At 31.6% G+C, this 25050-nt stretch overlaps 3 protein-coding genes across 8 annotated transcripts; all 3 read left to right on the plus strand.

The window, feature by feature from the left end:
- Positions 1 to 952: 952 nt before the first annotated feature.
- On the plus strand, positions 953 to 6987 carry LOC131643571 (uncharacterized). Of its 5 annotated transcripts, XM_058913826.1 has the most exons (11): positions 953 to 1157; positions 1273 to 1329; positions 1956 to 2181; positions 2418 to 2554; positions 2697 to 2741; positions 2829 to 2882; positions 3444 to 3548; positions 3648 to 3851; positions 4726 to 4811; positions 5303 to 6345; positions 6464 to 6987. In XM_058913826.1, the coding sequence occupies exons 3-11, from the start codon at positions 1998 to 2000 to the stop codon at positions 6715 to 6717; spliced, it is 2112 nt and encodes a 703-aa protein (XP_058769809.1). In that variant the 5' UTR covers positions 953 to 1157; positions 1273 to 1329; positions 1956 to 1997; the 3' UTR covers positions 6718 to 6987. The 5 variants fall into 5 exon arrangements, with proteins under 5 accessions (XP_058769809.1, XP_058769808.1, XP_058769810.1 ...); XM_058913825.1 differs by lacking the exon at positions 1273 to 1329; XM_058913827.1 differs by lacking the exon at positions 1273 to 1329 and having other exon boundaries at positions 2427 to 2554.
- A 1305-nt stretch (positions 6988 to 8292) lies between these two features.
- LOC131643574 (uncharacterized) lies at positions 8293 to 9422 on the plus strand. Its single transcript, XM_058913834.1, has one exon. It carries the CDS (start codon positions 8514 to 8516, stop codon positions 9255 to 9257), a length of 744 nt encoding a protein of 247 aa, XP_058769817.1. The 5' UTR covers positions 8293 to 8513; the 3' UTR covers positions 9258 to 9422.
- A 429-nt stretch (positions 9423 to 9851) lies between these two features.
- Positions 9852 to 13630, plus strand: LOC131643573 (short-chain dehydrogenase TIC 32, chloroplastic-like). Of its 2 annotated transcripts, none has more exons than XM_058913833.1 (8): positions 9852 to 10012; positions 10184 to 10415; positions 10578 to 10657; positions 10825 to 10978; positions 11584 to 11662; positions 12673 to 12782; positions 12996 to 13036; positions 13276 to 13630. In XM_058913833.1, exons 1-8 carry the CDS (start codon positions 9907 to 9909, stop codon positions 13326 to 13328), a joined length of 855 nt encoding a protein of 284 aa, XP_058769816.1. In that variant the 5' UTR covers positions 9852 to 9906; the 3' UTR covers positions 13329 to 13630. The 2 variants fall into 2 exon arrangements, with proteins under 2 accessions (XP_058769816.1, XP_058769815.1); XM_058913832.1 differs by having other exon boundaries at positions 9854 to 10012; positions 12673 to 12757; positions 12990 to 13036.
- Positions 13631 to 25050: the final 11420 nt, after the last annotated feature.

Raw genomic sequence — 25050 nt, forward strand, 5'->3', positions numbered from 1 at the left:
TGGTTTCGAAGAAGATGATAACACCATAATATATTGCTAATTTGACATGGTAAAGGATAGCGAACATGACAAACACTAACAAACACGATGCAATCTCGAATGACTAAATTGAGTTTTGATTTAAGTTGAACTTTCGGGAAAAGTATCTCACAATTCTGAGACCATTATTTTTCAAACACATGTTTAGTTTTGATTTAAGAATTTGATGGAATAAATTTTACGTTTGTTTTTAATGGTACATAGGGGTGGGAATAGGCTAGGTTAGGCTAGGCTTTATAAGGCCTGGGCCTGGCCTACGATAAACATACAAGGCCTGAGCCTGCCCTATGGCCTACTATAGGCTCGTTTTATCAGCCTGACCTGACCTTTTTAAAAGCCTGACCTGGCCTGAAAGCCTATTTAAAAGCCTCTTTCTTATTAATGTTTTCAATTAAGTCATATTACTTAAGATGCCTTATAGGTCGCATATATATGAACATTTAGACCGACCTATTTAGCATGTTTTCTAATATATATATATGCATATATAGACCAATCCATTTAACACTTTTTTAATATATATGCATATATAGACCAACCTATTTAGACTAATTTTAATATATATATATATATAGGTCGGCCTACAAGGCTTTATAGACTTTTTTAATAGCCTAGGCTTGACCTATTTTATTAAATAGGCTTTTAAAAAAGTTAAAGCCTGACCATTTTAACAAATAGGCCTGACCTGATGTGGCCTTAAGTAGGCTAGGCTATAGGCCCCTGTAGGCCGGTCTGGCCTATTCCCACCCCTAATGGTACACCGTGAAGGTTGTAATGGAAACCCGCATAGTAGAAAACCATCTAAAACATATCTAAAACACATTATTTAATAATTAATAATTAATTAATTTTTAAATTTTTTTTAATTTTTAATTTTTTTTTAATTTTATTGGATCTATTTTTTCTTGTTAGAAACGCATTTCGCCCTACTACAAAAGCTGCAGCGTGCAAGAACGAACGAAACAGGGTTCTCACTTCTACGCCATTTTCTCGATCGATTTCTCTATCATTTCTCTTTCCCTCAAACTTTCTCAATCCCTAACTCGCCGCTATCAATTCTTTCCAGATCGTCATTCTCACAGGATCTCTCACATCTAACTGATCTATTCCTCCCTCTGGTACACGATGATCTCATATCACTCTACTCAATTTTCTCTTACTCGATCTATATTAGATCACACTTTTCGGGATTGTTCTGTTGTATATATAATTTTTTTCTGATAATCAATTTAGGTTTGTAAATTGTATCTATAGCTTTGATGATTAGAGACAAGTTTGAACATGTTACATGTAGGTAGCTTTCTATTTTTAATTTTATCTTTTTTTTTATTATGTGCATTTGAAAATTTGTGTTTACGGTAATTGATAATGATATTGGTTAATTAATCGATAAGGTTATGCTGAGTGTTTGTCAGTTATTTGGTTTCAATTGCTTTGCTCATGAATAGATTTAATAGGATAGAAGTTTAGTTATCAATCTATTTCACTCTTGTTTAGTTTCGATATTTTTTTTTTTGCCGGCTTTGTTTGGATTGATGGAATCAGATGGAGCATAGTGGTATGTGATGGAATGTAGTGGCGTTTCATTGTTTGAATTACTTAAAACCGGATGGAGCAAAATGGATTGGTGTAGATTCCATTCCATCCGTTATCACCATATTTTTTCCCTCTGATCTCGGCGGAATGAAGAATTTGCCTTATCCCGTCCTAAAATTTCCAAATATGAAATGAAATTTTCGTCCCATTCGTCCTAAAATTTCCAAATATGAATTGACAAAAATAAACAAATTTTGTCTAATTTGGCATTGGTTTTATTTTATTTTTTGTTGAATATGTGTAATGTTCATGTTCTTTCTTTCTCTTATGATTTTAAATTTATTTAAATTTTTGAGCTTACTATTTTATATTTTATGCAGTGGATTTTTATAAACTTTATTGGTGCGAGTTGGGCTGAATAGATGCCAGTTGCAAAACTTACTGCTTCAGGTACTCCCAATTTTATGAAACCAGAAGATGGAAATGATTCTTTGGATGCGTTAATCAGACAAGCAATTGGTAAAGAATCTTTCCTTTCCTACCCTAGGGCTGGTGAAAGACCAGCACAGTGGATTCAATTGTTTCATGCTTTAGAACAGCAGCAAGGTATTAGCAATCATTAAGAAATTTAGTTAACATCAAATTTGGGTATTAGCCATGTGATTACCCTTCCTTAATCGATAAAATTAAAATAATAAAAATAAAAAAACGGTAATTTAGAATCTTTGGCCTACAGTTGCGTTTGTAATTGATGTATACAAAACTACAACTTTTAAGCTGGTCACTGATGAATCTCATTCTCAACCCAAATTTTCTGATATAATAGTCTAATCATTTGGCAGAAATTCCAGGGTGGCCTGTGTTTTCTCCTGCGAAGGTTCAGATATTAAAGTGTGACAAGTGTACCAAAGAGTTCTGCTCACCAATTAATTATAGAAGACATAAACGTGTACACCATCGGTTGAAAAAGCTTGATAAGGTTATCTTTATATCTTATAAGTGGATGCAGTTATCTCCCACATTGTTGTTCACAGTTCATACTTTTGCTGCAAATATATTTTCATGTTTATTGCTTTTTCTAGTCTTCATCAATTTTACCTAACACTTCTTATATATTGTAGGACTCTAAGAAAAATAGGGATCTTTTACAGGCATATTGGGATAAGGTAATCTTTTTATCATAGTGAACTTGACATATATGAAGAATACATTTTGTTTTGAAGTACTGATTTTTTTCCTCATAATTTGTGTAGCTCTCTGTAGAAGAGGCAAAGGAAGTTGTGTCATTTAAGAATGTAATGCTGGAGGTAAAACCTTTTTAATCCTTACTTTGCCTGTTTGTTTCTATATGAAGTTATTTTAATGTGATTTGCCATGAACATAATGGACATATGTCAAATAGTTATGATTAGCAGAAATGAAAGTGGTTTCTTCTTTCATACACTTCTTCACATACTCACTTTATTTTTTCACATTTTAATTTTTTTTTTTTGCAAAGGCACTTTCACTTTCTTTCATTTATGCTATACTCTCTTGTATGGTGTTTTGTTTGATTGTTTTTGTTCTTCCTAACTGCCATATTGGGTTGGAAAACGATCATCTGTTTGCTGAAAGGTTGAAGGTGCCTTTTCAATGTGAATGTGATGTTTAAACATGTTCTCCATCCCTCTTGTCTGGAAATATTAATAGTCATATACATTTACTTTTGAAATTCAGAGTTATCAAAGACAGATTACTGATACAAAGACTTAGCAGTCTCTTGTAGCTCCCTGCTTCAGCTTTTATTGTTTTCTATTGTTACTTATCTCTCGCTAGTTAATCCTAATATATTGTATTGCTGTCTTTCCCCCACTGGAAATGCTTTCCAGGAGGTTCCGGGGTCTTCAGTTTTGCAAGCTCTCTCAACTCTTAGAACACAACAAGGATTCTATTCTTTTCCACATGGCTACCTCAGAGCTGGTTTTGCCCTTTTGGTAAGAAATATTGTTGCGTACTTATCAATGTTCTAGTTATTTTTTGCTGGATACATTCCTTAAGTTTATTAATGCATTATATATCTACATTGGTTACAGGATATTGTTCAATCCAGGCCTTCTAGTTTCCCTATATCTTCACAGAAGCTGTTCGATATTCTTGATGATTCCAGTGAAAAAACTTTTTTGTGTGGAACAGCAGTGTCAATGCAAAGACATGTTTTTGATGGAGAAGCTGGAAAAATTGGCCTTGAACCCAAAAATCTAGTTGCTTGCACAAGTTTCTTGCTAGAGCAGAAATTGGTAATGGTTTTTCCTAACTTCAAAATCTTTACCCTGTTGCAGTTAAAATATTTTTCTTTCCTCTCTCTCATCTGTTGTGTTCAGAATTTGGTGTTAAAGATGTGTTTCTTATGCACTGTCTCATAAGATTGAATAGATCATCACTAGGATATACTTGGGATGCAGATAAATCTTGCATGATACTTAAATTCTGATTTGGGAAAATTTGGGGGCAGCACTGATTTTATTGTTCGGGTATCTTTAACTGTCAGTTAGGTTTATTTGATTTTTTTTTCAAACCTTGGCATGATATTTCGTGGGGGCATGCTAGTGATAGTAAGACTGACTAAGCCATTCAAGTGGCTTCACCAAATAGCAGGGTTCATTGGCTAGTTTGTACAAATATATTCTTCATTCATAGCTAACTTATAATAATCATATATATGATATCTCAACATGAACAAACAAACAATTATCCAACTAGATTTCCATTCTATATTATTGGCATATTGATATAAGATTAGTTCTCATTATCATGAAAAGGATCTAAAACATTAGTTTATATGTACAATCAGCAATCGGCAGTTCTTTCCTGATTGAGAGTTTACGCATGTAGACATTTTTGCAAATGCCATTTTCACTATCACACAAGGGAGAAATGAGTAGAAAAGGAAAACTAATATGGAATACATTCCAGCGTTTGAGGCTGCTAAATATAAAAACCAATATGCAGCACAGCATGCCATGTGATTTGCTTTAGAAGAAAAGAGTGTGCTAGTGGAATCTAAGTTCATAGCACATCCTCTATGTACATTCATATTCAAACATCAAACCTGATTCTTTTGAGAAGTTCTTAACTACTGTTTTGATGAAATGTCAAATTCCTTTATCATAGGTAAAGGCATGGCTCGCAGACAAGGACGCTGAAGCATTGAGATGCCAGAAGCTGCTGATGGAGGAGGAGGAAGCTGCTCAGAGAAGGTACATTTAATGCTATAACCAGTTTATTTTTAAACTTAATTTGTTGGACTTCTCCTCAATCCTTGTCTTCTAGTGCCTTAAACGGTATCAGTTCTTGTTCTTTAATTTCTATGCTGACTTACATGGGCATTTTCTTCTTGTTCTTGTTCTATAAATAGTATCACCAAAGAAGAAGAAAATGTAAGTCAGCATTTTCTTCTTGTGCTCTTGATCAACTCATGTTTCATATGCTGACTTACATTTTCTTATTCTTTAATTTCATCTGAGTTTTCCAAGCACTTTTTTAACTTATTTTTTAATTGTGATATTATAAATGAATCATTACTGCATTTTTTAATTATTTAAGTAATTGATAAAATAATAATTGTTCTTTAACCTGCTCATTTAACAAAATCATGAGGTACTTGAGATGTTGGTCAGAATGTACTCCCATGTGATAGTTGTGAATTAGTCATGTATGAATTATATTTCATTGTTATCTTTATTTACAGACAAGCCGAGATTTTGGAGAGAAAACGCCAGAAAAAGCTTAGGCACAAAGAACAGAAGGCACGGAGCCGACCTGAAAATGACACAGAAATTAAAGAGAGCATTAGCAGCACAGGAGATAATGTATCACCAGAGGAAGCATCTTTGGCTGCATGTGACTTTGAAGCACATAGAGCAGATGTAGTTGTCGATTATGCTTCACCTCTTGTAACTTATCCCTGCCCAGATACCAATGAATGTGTAGACTTGGATACAAAGTCAGGATTTCATTGTGACACTGATCAGAATGTGGAGCAGTGGACATCCCAAAGGGATGCACAACCAGGTTATGATTGTGACACTGATCGGAATTTAGAGAGACAGACATTACACAGACATAATCCTCGGCGCACAGCAGCTGCTAGACGGCAAGGGCTGCCTAAGTCACAACGTACGATTGCCAATGGTTTGTATGCAAACCCGAACTCTCAGAAGTCTAAGTTTGGAGTCAATCCAAAATATGGAACCAACCGTGATCAGAGGGCTGCTCCTATAGTTAACGGTGGTAAAGTTTGGAGCCGGAAGCCTAAACCAGAAACAGATGCAGTGGTTATGAAAGCCAGACTGCATAAAGAGCCAGACAAAATTAAGAATCATGAGGTTTTGATAGGATCTGTATCTGTTACACTGGCCAATTGCAGCCAATCAGAGGGTAATCTTGTCACGTCCCAAGCAAACAGCTTAGTAGATAATTTGGCTGACCAGAGTATTGCTCAGGAGAAGCCAATTAAACCGGACTCCTTTCAGGGAGGCAACAATCGATCAAGAAGTAAGCTTTGGAGACCGGTTAACCTGCACGGAACTAAAAATCCGCTGCCACTCCAAAGTGTTGAGACAGAAGTTGATGGAAAAGATGATCAAAATTTGTCTGTTCAGAGTAGTTTAAGGTCGTGTAATATAGATGGATGTGATATTAGTTCTGGCAACAAATCTAATGTTGGGGATAAAGCAGATATAGAAAATATTCACTTTTCCAGCCATGCTGCAAAAGCCTTTCTTGCAAAAAGTAAGCTTTACCAATTTATGCATTTCGCATTTCTTCATCCTATTATTTTGTATTATTGAAAGTATGCATGGCTTGGTCTTTAACTACTTTGATCAAATCACCAACAATTCTCATGCAGGATGGAAAGAAGCAATTTCATCACCTCATGTGGAGTTGGTTATTTCACCTGATTCTGAACTTCCTGGGTTACAGCCGGTCATGGAATGTGAGCCAGCGCCGTGTCGATCTTCTAATACAGAGAGATGCAGCGTTCTTGCAAATACAGAGAACTGGTTGCCGGCAACCTCTGGAGTTGCTAAATCGAAATCCAGAATCAAGTCGGAGAAGGGAATAAAGATAAAGTACATTCCAAAACTAAAAGCTGCATCATAAATAGAAAAAACAAAGAAAATAGTGGGATTTTTTTTTTAAAAGTTATGACAGATATGCTCAATTTGATTTCTCGTCAATTAAATTATCAGTAGAGGTTCCAATTAAATTGAAGGTAGGTTTTGCTGGAAAGTATTTTTGTGATCCGTCCATTTCCTTTAAACCGGGATTGTGAATTAGGTTCATTTTTTTTTCTCATGGCATTTTTTACCAAAATTTTGTGTAATAAATTTGTCCTGTTATATTATAAAAGAGCATAATTTTTTATGGACATTTTTTTGTTTTGTTTTGTTTTGCCTGTCTTCTTCCCCTTTGGTATATAATAGTATCAATTTCTGAGTACTCTATTGTTGAGATTCCCTAATGCTTGCCCTACTATTTTCTTATCTACTATGTCTAGCCTGTTAAGGTTTTTATTTTGATGCATTTGAAAGTTTGCTTAAACATGTTAACTGATCTTGTGAAGAAAATAATTATGAGTTTAGGGTTCTTATGATGAGTCAATGACATGGCCTCGTGACCTCGTATCTGTAGCTTCTTTAGTATAAAATCAGGGTTACTCCCTAAACTAACTTTCCAACTCCAAAAATTGTTTTGGTTTTAAGAATCTTCATCGGATGGGAGAGTAATTTTAAGGATCTGTTTGGCAATGTCAAATGTTACATTTTGAGTTTTTAAATTATAGTTTGTGACTTTGAAAATCTGTTTGGCGACATTATTTTATCAAAGTTTGTATATTTTATTTTTATTTTTATTGATTTATATTTACTTTGATAAGTTAATTTAAGTAGTTTTTACCACTTTATCTTACTATTTTAATTTTATTCCTCTTACCTAATTTGGAAATAATGAATAATTGTTTTGGCCGTTAATGGATAAAATAAAAGTTATATCTTCAATCCTTGAGTTTAAAATGTCATATTTTAAAAAATAATAAATCAAAAGCACATTGCTTATTTACAGAGTTTAAATTGTGTAGACTAATAATAATAATATAGAATATAATATTTCTCAAAATACAAATCGACAAAGAATATGTTGCTGTGGTTTAATTAGTTGATTATTCTTTAGTCGAATTTTCAAAAAATTATTTCATAAAAGTTAAAAGAAATAACTTTTTTCTCAAACAATATAAATTTATACAATTAAAAGAAATATAAGTTCCAATGAAAAAAATTAAAAATTAAAAATGAGTACATCATTTTATTTAAAATAACACTACGCAAACCAACATCATACCATAAATAATCAGTAGCTTATTTGTATTATTGATCTGATACAGTGCTCAACTCATGTAGTAAATTTGGACTTGTCAATGTCAATCTTATACCGTACATTAAACATTCTAATTTAAATATCTCATACTTGTTTTACGTATAGTCACAAAAAAAGAAATGGCATTGCATGGCTACCCTTAATCATTACAAAATCAAAATCAAACACTCACTCCTTTAATTCCAAAATTTTAATCAGTGTTACACCGAATTTCAAGGCTTTGAATTTAGAACTAACCACCACCACCAAACATAATATTCACAATTTAATCAAGCCACTAACCTTACCCCTTCACATGACATTTGTCGAAACCCAAAAACCATAGGTGAGTTTTCAAGCCACCAACCTCACTTCTTTACATGACATTTGTAAACCATTTCCACCCCATAATCTAATCTGACCTTATCTTTCTCCTTCTCCCCTTAATTCCCTTCTCAATCTTTCATCTCACAAACTTTCTCATCAATTCTCTCTAAGAAAAAAAAAAACTACAACATTTTCCTTTGACTCACAACCTCAAAAACATGTCTGGTGGAGTTGGACCAACCGGCTGTGACATCAGCCTACCAAAAGAACAAGAAGAAATCGTTCACAAAGAACAACACGACCAAACTCTCAAGAACAAACCAACCACCAAACCACAAAACAAAGCTAGTTTCCTTTCCTTCCGACAACTCAATTGTTTAGCCGTTGTTGTTGTCTTATCCGCCAGTGGCATGGTCAGTCCCGAAGATTTCGCATTCGTACTCTTCTCAATCTTCTACATCTACTTCATCTCAAAAACCGCTTTTCCATCTCTTCACCCTTCCAACGAACAACCGATTTTCAGCCGACAAAACAAAATCCTTAAACTCTATGTCCTCCTAGGAGCAATCATTGGACTCTACGCTCCTATAGCATATATTCTACATGGAATATTCGAAGGTGATAAGAAAGGTATAGCCGCAGCTACACCGCATGTTTTTCTTTTGGCTAGTCAAGTTTTCATGGAAGGTATAGCTTTTTCCGATGGATTTTCGTCTCCAATAAGAGCTTTTGTTCCTGTTATGTATAATACAAGAAGGATTTTTACTATTGTGGATTGGTTGAGAGATGAGATTTACAAGGTTGATGAAGAACATAGTGGCTCTTATAGAAGGATTTATGCTGGAAGAGCACTTGCTGTGGCTAATATGGCTTTTTGGTGTTTTAATTTGTTTGGGTTTTTGGTTCCTGTTTATCTTCCTAGAGTTTTTAAGTCCTATTATTCTAGCCAAAAAGTTAATTAAGGAATAATTAGGTAGCTATAGAGTGTTGTTGTTTATGTATATGTATATGTGTGTATGTTTTGATGTATAAGGTCTTGTACCATGATTTTCTTGTTGATTAGTGTATGATGTTTGTATTGTAATTAAGTATGTTTGCCCATATAAATATACACTATGTTGTTATGATTCTTATCTTATAATAGTAATCAAGGACCTAATAAAGGGATCACTCATTATGACAATGTGACAATAATATACTATAAAATCACATTTCTTTCTCAATGTGACAATAATATACCATTAAATTTAGATATTTAATAAATTTGTGAAGTAATTTAATAATATTTTTTTAAAATTTTAAAATATGTAAAATACTATTAAATTTCCATTCTGTTTTATTTTTAACCTTTTAAAAAAAATGACATTGCAAAGATTTTATTACGTTAAATATCCATATTTGAATTTAAATAAAAAAATTTAATTATATTTGATTTCATACATTTCATTTTCTATGAATTCAAATAAAACATATGAATAACAGTAAAAATCTCTTAAATATCCAATTAACCTAAAAGCATAAATCATATTTAAAACTTGATTTAAAAACTATAGTATAAAATACTTGGTTGAATCAAATCATGTGATAATATCCAACTACACCATAATCACGATGTGGCCATTCAACAGAAAAGGGGTTTCTGGATTTTCTGGTTCATCAACTGCTGAGCAAGTTACTCATGGAATCGATGCTACTGGTTTCACCGCTATTGTCACTGGTTCATCCTTGAACTTTTTCTTTCCTTTCTATATAATTTAGTTCAAGATTATTGCTGTTGAAATTTGCATAATCAGGATTTTTTGTTTATATTCTGTGATTATGTTGTGTTTGTTATGTCAAATTCTTGCCACTGGATGTGATAAACTGTTTCTGGTTATGGTGATGATAGGAGCATCTAGTGGTATTGGTGTTGAGACTACGCGTGTTCTTGCTTTACATGGTCTTCATGTGATTATGGCCGTTAGAAATATGGGTGCGGCTAAAGATGTCAAAGAAGCAATAGTTAAGGAGATTCCTTCAGCTAAAATTGATGTCATGGAGTTGGATCTTAGTTCAATTGCATCTGTCAAGAAATTTGCATCCGAATTTATTTCCTCTGGATTACCATTGAACATCTTGATGTAAGAAAATGAATTCACATGATCCCAATATCAATTTAAGGTTTCAAACAAATTCTTTTTATTTTTTTGGTGTCGAATTTGTCTTTTATCTTTAAGAAAGACGGCGGTGTTGAGAAACCAGAAGTAGTAATGTTTTCTTGTTTGTTTATTTGTATTTGTAAGAAACAATGCAGGAGTTATGGCGTGCCCTTTCATGTTGTCCAAGGACAACATTGAACAACAATTTGCCACTAACCACTTAGGTATGTGGGAAATATGTTTGATTCTTAATTCATTTCATGACCGATAGCAAGACATTACTTCAGCTTTATTAATCTTTTGTTAATTTAGGTTATATTTTACTAATTCTTTTAATGCTTAGACTGAGAAGATGTGATCATTCTGTTTTTTTTGTAATGTAATTCCACAGGTCATTTTCTCTTGACGCATCTTTTGTTGGACACGATGAAGAAAACAGCCCATGAAAGTAACAAAGAAGGAAGGATTGTTAATGTCTCCTCAGAGGCTCACAGATTTGCATACTCTGAAGGAATCCGTTTTGGCAAAATCAACGAACAATCAAGGTAATAGGTAACCTCATTTCAAATCATGATGGGATATGCTTGAAATTTTTTTTAAATGGAAGAGTTTATTTTGTGTGTGAGAGAGTAGTTATAATGGAAACATCACTTTTATTTTGTTGGGTAACCAATGTTACTATAGATTTGATTTTGAAAAGAAAATATAGTTCAATATGAAGTCTGTGATACGTATTTTTGGTTTGCTCCGAGTCCTGGAGAAGATTCTAGTTTAAACTTTCAATAAAAACCCGCTGATATGATTTTGTTGATAATAGTGAATACTAGTTATCAATTTTCAAGTAGCTTCACTTAAGAATCTAGTTACTTCATTTCACCTCTTGAAATGTCTCTTATATTTCCTCCACTTGCATAGTATTTATTATTGTTTAGAAATTATAACCGATTCCTAGCAAGAACCAACAATGGACATCTTGTCGAAAGAAGGTGTGTTATGTATATATAGTTATGTTCAATTCCATGTTTACAGTTGAAACATTTGTCTCGCCTTTGTTACATGAAGAACTAAGAGACGAAATTGTATTTTTGTAGTATTTGTCGACCAGAGAAATGTAATTCTTATTTAATTTTGTTTGCTTCCTTGTATACAGTTACAGCAACTGGCGTGCATATGGACAGTCAAAGCTTGCTAACATCTTACATGCCAATGAACTTGCAAAACGTCTCAAAGTATGTTGCTTTCTCTTGTACACTGGTATAATTGACAATGTTATCTAGTGAAATAGTTTATTGATAGTGTTTTCTAAACCATAATGCAGCATTTTATTTGGCCATCGGAAGACATTTTAAGTTAGTCTTATTATCTTTCATTATCGTAACTTCTGGCTGATTAATAATAAATAGAAGCCCTTGCATATTTCAACCTTGATTCCAATGTCACCAATTCTATTTTTACTATTTTCGAAGTATTGCAGCATTAGATTTGCAGATTTATACTGTGTCAAACAATTTTCTTCTGCAGTGTGAACATAGTGAAAGACATAATTTGATTTATAATTGCTTGTTTTTTACAGCACCTGTCTTCACACTTAGTCCATTTATCTTGCTGGTCATTTACAGAAAGTTGCTCTGCTCTCTTAATTACCTATCAATTCGTGACTTTTTTTAATTACAATATACATCATTGACCAAACCATCAGGGGTTGGCCTGTTGGTGAAGGCTTGGGTCCTGAGAGTGTGCTCCTTGAGTTAATCGGTCACAAGACCATATACTAAGCTTTAAAAAAATATCAATGACCAAATATTGTTAAACACCAATTTTAGTCGAGTTTTAGCCCCTCAATTCCTATTCCATCTAGGGTTTGTCTGGATTGATTTTTTGAGCTTATTTACTTGCGTAAGCACCTATAAAACTAATTTTGAGAACTTATGAAAACAGTTTGTCATAAGCTGTTTTCAACTTCTTTTTTTAAGCTCTTCAAAATACTTTATGAAAACAGTTGATATATTATACGAAAACATTTTAACTTTGCTATAAAAACAACTTATATAGAAGAGCTTATCATGATAAGCATTTATGCTATAAACTGCAAATCCGGTTGTTTATCCAAACAGAATCACATTTGGGAAATGTTTTAGTTGTTTGTGTTTTAGTCTCTCCATTTTGGTCTCTGAAACAGACAAACTTTGCAAATTATTATCTTTGATTTAAATAACATTACTTGTTACATCTTGATCAGGATGATGGAGTGAATATCACTGCAAATTCTCTTCATCCAGGAGCCATTGTGACCAAACTTTATCGTCATACCAGTGCAATCAACGGTAACTATTATATTATACTATTCATGCCAAACATGTTGTCTAGGAACTATACAAGTACTGCATGTAGCATTATGAATTATCGTTCTTCATTATCTACCGTCGTTACCCTATCTTTCTTGGCTTCTTCATTTTAGCTTCATGTCATTTGTCCGAAAGATTATTTTGGTGGATTTTACAGTGAGACAAGCTCTCATTCATCTATCTGTCATTGATTTGTGTTGTGATTTTGCAGGTATAGTAAATGCGGTTGGCAGACTTGTGATGAAAAATGCTCAGCAGGTATGTCAATAAACATGACCTATGATTTGTAAATGTGAGGGGCATACAGTGTTTGTTTTTAGCTCATAAATATTGGTTGTTAAAAAACATTTATTATGAAATCACCCTTTCAATAAATGATGTACATATTTTTCTGGGTATAGTACCCAAAAAGGGACCATTAACTAAACCTCAAGAGTTTCTTATATTTAACTTTTTTTTTACTTAGTTATTAGTTGCATGTTCATATTTGGATGTAGGGAGCAGCTACAACATGCTATGTAGCATTGCACCCACAAGTGAAGGGAGTTAGTGGTGAGTATTTTTCAGACAGTAATTTGTGCAAAACAACCTCACATGGGAAGGATGCTGATTTGGCCAAGAAACTTTGGGATTTTAGCATTGATTTGATTAAGGAGAAATAGAGAACCAAGTGTTAGAATGGCAGTCATTGTCAACGTCTGTGTAATGTATTAAAACCATAACTTTCTTTAAAGAATTGGTTAACAGGATATAGTTATTAACAGCACGTCCATTAGTGAAACTCAATGAATTTTATACACTATTACAAATGGTCCTTACATGCTATGTTATATTCATACAATCCTTATGCAACTTCTAAGGCATTCATACTTTTATCGATAAAATTAACTATTAAATATATAACACTATAGTCTATTTAAGCCATTTCAACTATTTCTTTGATACCCATTCTGTGACATCATGGTTTCTTGAATAGTGAAAAAAATTGAAATACTTCATCACTCTATTTTTTTATAGATATTTTCATTGGAGATACTTTAATAATAGTGACACCAATGATAGTTTAAAAACTATATTAGACTTTAACTGTAAAAACGGATACTGCCTATTGGACATGCATGGAGCCTGTAATTTTTGACGGGGCTGAATTTTGCTATTTTAAGCTTTAGGGGTGGCGAATTTGTCACGCCCCACTGTTTTTTGGTCTGTCCGCTTTATTACGTCGGCTCTAGTTTGCGCCAGGTTGTTTTAGTTTTTTTTTTTTAAATAATTTGTATAGTATTACATATGTAAAAAAATTTTATAAAGAAATTTTTTATAAAAACTTCAAATAAAAATTTGATTTGAATAGCTATTCTTAAAATATATTTTTTTAGTATTTCATCTTAAAAAATTGGATATTAAAATTTTAAAAAATCACTTAATTTAAAGCTATTTCAAATAGATTTTCATAAAAAACATTTTTAAAATACAAACTTTTTTAAAAAATTACGATTTTGACTAAGTTTTATTTTTCAATAATTTATATTTATGTTATAAGATGTCAAAATAAGTGTTTATAAAAAGATTTATAATATTAATATTTTGAAAAATAGTTTTATAAAATCTATTTTAAAAAATATAAAAAATTCATTTTTTTAAAACTAGAACAAACAGAACTTTATCTTATTTTTTCGAGCTTTTGCATAGAGACTTAAACAGTCAGCAACCCATACTAAAAACTTTGTACCTTGAAGTTAAAAACATAACTGAATGTGACATATTTTTAAGGAAACTATGATTCTTCATCATAGGACTTACCTATTACTCTATATGAATTAGGGATCCCTATATAGTTATCCCCTAATTACAAAGACGGTGGTTATGTAAAAATAACATATTTTTTTATAAATATATTATTACTACAATTTTTTATTTAAATATTGGGTCTTGCTAACCAGTGTCCACAGGGCAATGGTTAAGCATTTTTAAAAAAGAAAACATTTTATAGAATTTTTAATATTTCAATTTTTAAGGCATTAAATACGCAGATTATCGAGATAAAGTTACTATTTATAAATGCTTAATCGAAGATTTTACCATAGAAGATGGAGGGAGTCCTTTTTTTCTTCTTTGGCATTTGCATGTAAAATCCTCCAAATGCTTTTAGGTCATGATTAATCACATTTTTTGTAATTTAAACTTCTACTTAATTTAATTCAATAAAATTGATTTGTGGCAATTTTTCTTTACACCCTTATAGAGTGGAGTGCATTTCTGCAAATCTCAAAATATTATTGGATTTAATTGAAAATGTATCTTCGAACGTCTCAAATTTCAGTTTTTGTCAAAATTTAATTTGGAGATGCATCTTGTTTTTATTTTTGATTTATTGACTAATTCAATTTTTGAAAAAGAATTTTTCTATTTTTCCTATAAAAATTAATATTATTTATTATTCAGTATAATTATAATTATTATTATTATTTTCTATATTCAAATAATAATTATTCTCTCCTTATAAATAATACCTTTAATTATTATTATTATTCTTCCTATAAATAATGAGAATTTATGTGGAATAAAAAAATTTAATTGATGGAATTGGAACATTTTTATGTTGAGAAAATGATGATAATTGGAATAAGTTTGACAATTAAAACAATTTGTATTTTCGGAGATACATTTTTGAATTAAGTTCTAAAAATATTTGAAGATGCATCTTCAAATTTAATTTAATAAAAAATAAAAAAACATAATTATACCAGGGATCCTTTATGTATTTTGTGCATAAAATTGCAACGAAATGCATATATTAACATCTTAAATACATAAAGTAACATCCAAAAAAATATAAAATCATATCCTAATTAAAATAAACTTAAATAATCAAATTCTTAAAAAAAAGAAACTTATAAAATCAACTTGTTATAACAAAATAATTTAAAGAACCATAATGTAATTATGTCAAAATAAAATTGTGTGTGTCCGGAATATATATATATATATATATATATATATATATATATATATATATATATATATATATATATATATATATATATATATATATATATATATATATAGGGAGCGTATCCGGTGAGAACTAATATTTATGTGAGAAACGAGAACTATTAATATCAATTGTTAGATTTCATTAACGTTTAAGATTTAAAATTTTTAATATGAAGATCACCTCACTGAATTTTATCTGTTATGCTCAATATTTAAACTTTCCATACAAAGAGATTCTTACTGAAAATAATTCTACTTAATGAATTAATCATTATTAAAATAATTTTTATAAATATACTTAATTTTAGGAAATAAATATAAAATATAGTTCAAATATATTTAGTATTTTTATTTGAAATTAAAATTATCTAAAACTATAAATATTTTTCAAGACTAAAAACATAATCCAAAAATAATTTTTTAATAAATAAAATAAATTCTAAAATAATCATAAACATAAATTGTATACTCATCTTACTAGTATTAAAATTATTTTTAAATAAATATGTCATAAATTTCTTTAAAAATCTTAACTTTTAAAAATTAATTAAATTAAAAAAACTATTTTAAAGCTGAATCTAGCATATTATAAAATTATATTTTTATAATTTATTTTGATAAGTTAATTGTTGTAGACTTACTTTGAAAATGAAACAAACCTCCCAATGTTTTAATACCAATTTAATCATCGTATAAAATTTACTAAATATTATGAAGTAAGAAATTAAAAAAAATTATAATTTAAGGAATGAGATATGTCATTAGTGTAAGATTTTTTTTTAGTAAATTTTATTACGATAATTAAATTGTTATTAAATATTGGAAGACTTGTTTGGTTTTAAAGTATATTTACAAAAATTAATTTATCAAAATAAATTATTAAAGTAAAATTCTATAATATGCAATATATAATTTTAACTAATTTTAAAGAGTTAATATTTTTAAAGAAATTTATGACATAGTTTTGTTTAAAAATAATTTAAATACTACTAAGATGAGTAAACAATTTATGTTTTTGATTATTTTAAAACTAATTTTATTTTTCAGAATTTTTCTTTTGGAATAATTTCAGGAATGAGCTAAGTGAATGTTGTAAAAGAAATTTTAATAAATTTTGCTATGATGATTAAATTGTTATTAAAACATTCAGAGGCTTGTTCGGTTTTCAAAATAAGTCTACAACAATTAATTTAGCAATATAAATTATAAAAATATAGTTTTATAATACGCAAGATATAACCTTAAAATAAATTTTTTATTTAACTAGATTTTAAGAGTTAAGATTTTTAAAGAAATTTATAACATATTTATTTAAAAGTAATTTTAATACTAGTAAGATGAGTATACAATTTATGTTTATGATTATTTTTAAATTAATTTTATTTTTCAAAAATCATTTTGGGATTATGTTTTTAGTCTTGAAAATTATCTATAGTTTTAGATAATTTTAATTTCAAATAAAAATACTAAATATATTTGAACTATATTTTATATTTATATTCTAAAATTAAATATATTTTTAAAAAATCATTTTAATAATGATTAATTCATCAAGTAGAATTATTTTAAGTAAAAAATCTCTTCATATGAAAAGTTTAAATATTGAGCATAACAGATAAAATTCAATGAGGTGATCTTCATATTAAAAATTTTAAATCTTAAACGTTAATGAAATCCAACGATTTATATTAATAGTTCTCGTTTCTCACATAAATATTAGTTCTCACCGGATACGCTCCCATATATATATATATATATATATATATATATATATATATATATATATATATATATATATATATATATATATATATATATATATATATATATATATATATATATATATATAGAAAGATAGGTATAAAGATGTAAACCTGACCTTGGTAAGAAACTTCCCACTCCCAAATCGTTTGCAAATGTGGTTTCCAACAATGTCTGTGACATTCCGCTGAGTCAATTTCCTCCGGTTTGCATCAAAGGCGATAGACTGGCCATTACGATACCAGAAGAAGAATATAAGCTAGGCGTCGAAGCTTGCAAGCACCATCTCCATGGTAGAGTGGTCTGGTCCAAGGGATCCTCGCCTCTCACGGTGGTTAGTTTGAAAGAGAAACTCCTAACGCTTTGGCCCTCGATTGGCAAATGGGGTGTCACCTCTCTGGGAAAAGGTTTCTTTGAGTTTGCCTTCTTGTCTCTTGAAGATATTCAACGTGTTCGGTCGGTGAGTGCGTGGAATCTCCCTCAGGGAGTTCTCAAACTTTTCCCCTGGACTAAGGACTTCACTCCTGCTACTCTGAAGCAAACATCAGCTCAAGTCTGGATAAGAATTCATGGGCTCTCGCAAGAATACTGGAGGCCAAAAATTCTTTTTGCCATTGCTAGTAGTATAGGCACTCCGATTTGCATCGACTCTGCAACAAACAAATCGGCCTTTGAAAGACCTTTCGGCCACTTTGTGCGTGTGCTAGTAGACTTAGATATGACCAGGGAACTAAGCTATAAGATCTTAGTCGAAAGAATTGGTTTCGCCTTCTTTGTTGACATTGAGTATGAGAAGCTTCCTGACTTTTGCTCTCACTGCTCCTGCATTGGACACTCAATTGGTAATTGTAAAAGAAAGGAAATTAGCAAAAACATGAACAAGGGCACAGAGAATAGTACATAAAAGGAAAAATTGAAATCACCTATGATTGAGACAGAAGCGGGAAAGTCTAACATTAATCAAGCTACTGGTGCTGAAAGGAGTAGTTCAGATCAAGTTGTTAATTTGGTTGGTGAGCCATCTTCCACTCCTATAGCTGAGGAATTAAGGGAAGAAACTCCCAAAGATGGAATTCTGGTTAGTAATGCCATAATACAGGTAAGCTCTGAGGAAAGATCTAAATCAGATAGCGAATATGTGGATGCAACTCAAGCTGTTGAAATTGTTCCTGAAACTCAGATTGACCCTGCTTTTAAGGCTAAGGTTACAAACTTTCTGAGTGAAGCTTGGGATAACATGGCAGACAATGAAAGACAAGATAATGAAGGAGTGGATATGTTCCCAGACAAGGACTTTCAATTAGTTTTTAACAAGAAAAGGAAGAACAAGAAATCTGCCTCTTCAAGTTCAAGCACAATCAAAACTAGGCCTAGGTCTAGTAAATCCAACCTGACCCTATGAACTGCCTCTTTTGGAACATAAGAGGGGTAGCAAATAGGGCTTCTAGACTGGCTCTTAAGAAGCCGATTCTCAATAACTCTCCTGAGCTGCTTTTTATTTCTGAACCGTGGATGAAGTGGGAAGACTTTCCTCATCACTGGTTTGACAGGTTTGATCTAAAACTTTTTGCTATTAATAATAGGAACACCCTTCTTCCTAACCTTTGGTGCTTCTGTAAGTCTAACTACAACCCTGATATTGTTCTAATTGATGATCAGCATGTTTCTTTCACTTTGAACTTGTTTGACAATAATTCTGTTTTTGGTTTTTCTATTGTTTATGCTTCTACTAATTATAGGCATAGAAGGAATCTTTGGTTAGCTTTAGATAATAGATTCCCTAACATTCCTTGGACTTTCTTGGGGGATTTTAATGCTATTTTGAACACATCTGAATATCGTGGGAGCCATGTCCCTGCCAAAGCCCCTATGCATGATTTTCAATGTTGGACTGATGACAATAACCTTATCCATATTCCTACACTAGGTAATGCCTTCTCTTGGTGTAATGGTAGAAGAGGGAGACATAGGACTGAAAAAATGTTAGATAGAGCCATTTGCAACATGGCTTTGATTGACTCTTGTTTTTCTATTGTTTGTAATACTCTCACTAAAACCAATTCTGACCACTACCCGATTCTTATCACCATTAAGAGAGATAATCTGTGTTACAAAAGCCAATTCAAATTTCATAAAATGTGGACTATGAACAGTGACTGTGATAGATTAGTTAAGGATACTTGGAATGAGAATTTCTATGGTTGTCCTATGTACATCCTTGATCAAAAACTTAAGCTCCTAAAGAGTAGACTCAAGGCTTGGAACAAGGATACTTTTGGTAATGTGCACTTAAAAACCACTCAAGCTGAGAATAATCTTAAGGAGATTCAATTAGAGATTGAGGACCATGGTTACTCTGACAGTTTACATGAAAAAGAGGTCAAGGCCCAGCATGAATTAAATTTGGCCCTGAGTATTGAGGAGGAACTTCGGAAAGAGAAGGCCAAGCTTAATTGGCATCTCCATGGGGATAGAAACACCAAGTTTTATCACACTTATGCCAAAATCAAAAGGAAGAACAACCTGATCTCTTGTTTGAAAATTAATGACAAGCTGGAGTATGACCAAAAAACCTTGGAGGATCATATTGAGAACCATTACTTTAAGCTTTTCAACTCCAATCTTGAGAGGCATAATTCTAACCTTATTCAAAGAGTGATTCCTAAATTGGTTAATGAAGAAACCAATGCCATGCTTACTAGTTTGCCTACCCCTGAGAAGATCTTTAATGCTGTTTCCAACCTTAACATCAACTCTGCCCCTGGGCCGGATGGGTTTGGTGCTTATTTCTATATGCACTATTGGAATGTTATTAAATTTGATGTTATAAATGCTGTTTCTCAGTTCTTTTTGCAGGGGTGGATTCTGCCCAACTTTAATGCTAATAGTGTGGTTATGATTCCTAAAACTCAAGAGGCTAATAGCATAGATCAGTTTAGGCCTATTGCTATGGCCAATTTTAAATTCAAGCTCATATCCAAAATTCTAGCAGACAGGTTAGCATCCATCCTTCCCTCCCTCATTTCTCCTGAGCAAAAAGGTTTTATCTCTAGGAGGAACATTAAAGAAGGTATTTGCCTCACTTCTGAAGTTATAAATATCCTTGGCAATAAAAGCTTCAAAGGCAATGTTGCTCTTAAGATTGACATTGCTAAAGCCTTTGATACTATTAATTGGGATTTCCTCATTGATACTTTAGATTGTTTTGGCTTCAACAGTAAGTTTTTTCAATGGATAAAAGTGATTCTTAACTCTGCTACTTTGTCTATAGGACTCAATGGTAAGGCCATAGGTTATTTCAAGTGTACCAATGGGGTGAGGCAAGGTGATCCTCTCTCACCCCTCCTCTTCAGCATTGCAGAAGATGTGTTAAGTAGAGGGCTTACACAGTTAGTGACTAATAACCAGATGAATCTTATCAGAGCTACTAGAAATTGTCATGTGCCATCTCATACCTTGTTTGCAGATGACATTATGGTTTTTTGCAGGGGTGATTCTAAATCACTCAAGGCTATTTCTGATCTTCTTGAGGAGTATGCTGCTAACTCTGGCCAATTTTGCAACAAAGACAAATCCCTCATTTATGCTGGTGGCCTGTCTCTGGATAAACATACCATTCTTGCTGGCATTGTTGGCTTTAAGAAAGCATCCTCCCCTTTTGTGTATTTGGGGGTGCCTATTTTTATAGGGAAACCTAAAGCATCTCATTTTCTATCTATTGCAGGTAAAATTAAAATGAAGCTAGCATCTTGGAAGGCCAAGCTCTTATTTATGGCAGGAAGAGTGCTCTTGGTTAAAACTGTCATTCATAGTATGCTGGTTCACAGTATCACTATCTATGACTGGCCTATAAGCATCATCAAAAGCATAGAATCCTGGTCAAGGAACTTTATTTGGAGTGGTAATGTGGAGAACAGAAAGATGGTCACTGTGTCCTGGAAGAAGTGCTGCAAGAAAACTTCTGAGGGTGGGTTGGGAATCATTGCTTTGAAACAGTATAACAAGGCCACCAACCTCTACTCTTGCTGGAAATTCCTTAATTCTAGCAGTGAGTGGTCTAAGGTGTTGGCAGCCCGTGTGTTAAGACATGGGAGATTGATAAAGTATTCCATAAAGTCTTCTTTGTGGAAGGGTTTCAAGGAGCATTTCAACATGATCAAAGACAATACAGTTTGGATTTTAGGAAATGGGAAAAAAGTGAATTTCTGGCTGGATGATTGGGCAGGTGAACCCCTTGCTCGACAACTCAGGATCCCTGAAAAGTTTCATGATAACTTGATCCAAAAAGTTGCTGATTATTGGAAGAACAATCAGTGGTCCCTCCCTGCTAATGTGCTGCAAGCCAGACCCAACATCATGGACACAATTGCTAGTTACTCTGTCATTGATATGGGCAAGGAGGACTTGTTGGCTTGGAAAGACATCGAGAATGGGGTCTTAACTATCAAGCATGCCTACAATTTGTTGAAGCCACCTATTAAAGATAATTTGTTCAACTTCCTTTGGGATCCGGATTCAGCTCCGGTTCATTCAATGCTATGCTGGAGAATTCTTCACAACAAGGTACCTACGGATGAGAATTTAAGGCTCAGAGGATTCTCCTTGCCTTCAATTTGCTCTCTCTGCTGTGCTCAGGAAGAAACTACCTTGCATCTGTTTTTTGATTGTCAATTTTCCCGCAACATCTGGATCTGGCTGAGTGCCTTTGTTTCTAGTCCTACTCCCATCATTTCAATATCTGACTGCTACAGAATCGTGGAGAACAATTGGAGTCCTCAAGCAAGGGCAGTGGTTAAGTCTATGATGCTTCATGCTTTGTATTTGATATGGCAAACCAGGAATCTGTCAAGGTTCGAGCATAAGCAATCTAACTGGAAATCTTGTGTGAGTAGTATTATGGCTAGGGCTAGATTGGTTGGTATCTTATCCAAGAAGAAAGCCAACGACTCTATGCTTAATTTCTCTTTTCTCAAAAGTCTTAACATCACCATTAATCCCCGTGACTCTATTACTCTGATCGATGTTCTTTGGTGCCCTCCATTATTCGGGTGGATCAAATGCAATGTGGATGCCATGGCCAAGGGTTCCTTGGCAGCTTGTGGTGGTATTTTTCGCCGGTGGTTGCTGAATTCATGGCCACTATTGTTGCTCTTGAAAAAGCTAAGCAAATGAATTGGAAGAAAGTTTGGATCGAGACTGATTGTAAATTGGTTGTTCTTGCGTTTTCTAACTGTAACTTAGTGCCGTGGAAAGTTAAATCTCGTTGGCTTGCGTGTTGGGATTACACGCTTAGGATTGATTTTAGAATCACTCACATATACCGCGAAGCCAATTTTTGTGCGGATTTTCTGGCAAATATAGGTTTTAATAGCAAAAGGTTTTCTTGGTTCAACCATGTGCATAAGGATATCACTAAGGATTACTTGCTTGACAAGAATGGTACCTCTAGGCTAAGGCTTAGTGTTTAAGAGGTTTTGGTGCGGTCCCCCTCTTGTGTCTGTAATCCTTTTTTTTTTTGGTTTAATATATTTTCTTTTGTTTAAAAAAAAATTGCCTAATTTGTTTAGGAACATTTATCACTTATAAACAACTGTTTAGGTTATACCACAATTAATGTTATACTCTAAAGAAAAAATAGTCTTATTTTCAATCAATTTGGTGTATTTAAATATTTGTATAAAATACAAGAAAATGAGTGATTGAGAAATTTTGATAAGCAAATGATGAAAATCATTTTATGTTATATTCATATTTTATTAGGCCGTGATTATCACTTTTTTAAAACTATTATATAAAAAAATATATATTAAAATTTTTCTTATAATTTAACTTGTATTTAATTCAACCCAACCAACAAAACTGATATGTTAAATAAGAGATATTTATCACTCATAAACAACTTATTAGATTATATACTAACAATTAATGTGTTTGTTTGCAGGGGAAGATTTCAGAAAGAATATTTAAAGAAAATTTTTAAATATTTGAAATTATTAGTTTAATTGTTATTTGAAGTCATGATTTGAATAAATATTATTTTAAAATTATTGACGGAGAAATCATCAAAAATAAATATTCTCTTCATCTCATAAAAAAATCATTTGAATATTACATTGTTCTTAAAAATTAAATACATGAGTAATTTATATTTAATTAAAGTATTAGTATTTAGATAAAAAATAATACTATTGGCATCACCTAAACCCTAAACCCTTTAATTTTGCTTATTTAGTATAATAAAATTATTAATTAAGTCTATAAAAAATATTATGTAATCAAATAATACATAGAATTTGTGCATTTTCATTCGTAAAAGTTAAAACATAAAAGGTTAAGTAAAAAGGTTAAGTTGGAACTGTTTTTTTATCACCTCAGTTTGGAATGTAAAAGGTTAAGTTAGGAAATTAAAATTACAATTAGGGACATAAAAGGTTAAGTAAAGAACATTTTTGAATTATTAAGTATTTAATAGTTATAAATTATTAGGAAATTAAAATTACAATTAGGGACATAAAAGTTTAAAATTGGGATTAAATTTTTTTCACGTAAAAATGGAAGGATAAAATTTCAGTTTAAAATTGAGATTAAAATTTTCTCTAAGTCAAAATTTTCTCACATAAAAATTAATTAATTTACTTACCAAACTCTATTTAATTTTATTTTTTACAATTTACTTATCACATTCCATTTTTCAAGAACTTTTTCTTTTAAATTTTCCAACAATTGTTATTTGTCAGAGATTTGTTATAAAATGTAACGGTGCTTAAATTTATTTTTCATTAGATAATAAAATCATATAATATCAATAGCATCCTTAAATTTACAATACAGAAGAATTTAAAAATTATAGGTACACCCGACGGGCCGAACCTATTTTTGCGACGAGTCAACAAAAGTGCAAGACTATAAACAATTGATCTTTTACTTATCCTTTTATAAATAAATTAAAAATTTAAATTTGTTATTTAAGAGAGTCGCAAAAAGAACCAGGATAAAAATAAGGATGAAATCATCATATAAATTAAAACGTTAATTAATTAATTTATTTACTAAATTCTATTTTATTTTATTTTTTTACAGTTTACTTATCACATTCCATCTTTCAAAAACTTTTTCTTTTAAATTTTTCAACAATTATCAAAATAATCCATAAATTTATAATAAAGGAGAATTTAAAAATTATAGGAATGCCCGACGGACCGAACCTATTTTTCTGACGGGCCGACAAAATATTTAGTTAAATTGAACATATATTAGAGATCATATGTTTAATGACTTTTGAATTACCATAACATATAACTTCTAAATTACTACACAAATTTAACAAACATAATATAATTCAATTAATTAAATCTAATTAAATTATTAAACCAATATATTTTTTTGGTGTATAATATGTTTTATTTTATAATATTTGTTAATAGAAATTGTAAAATTAAAATCATAAAAAATTATAAAATTATAGGCATGCCCGACTGGCCAAACGCCCAAACCTGTTTTTCCACCATATATTTGGT

The sequence above is a fragment of the Vicia villosa genome, linkage group LG1 (assembly GCF_029867415.1).
Source record: "Vicia villosa cultivar HV-30 ecotype Madison, WI linkage group LG1, Vvil1.0, whole genome shotgun sequence".
Classification (NCBI taxonomy): Eukaryota; Viridiplantae; Streptophyta; class Magnoliopsida; order Fabales; family Fabaceae; genus Vicia; species Vicia villosa.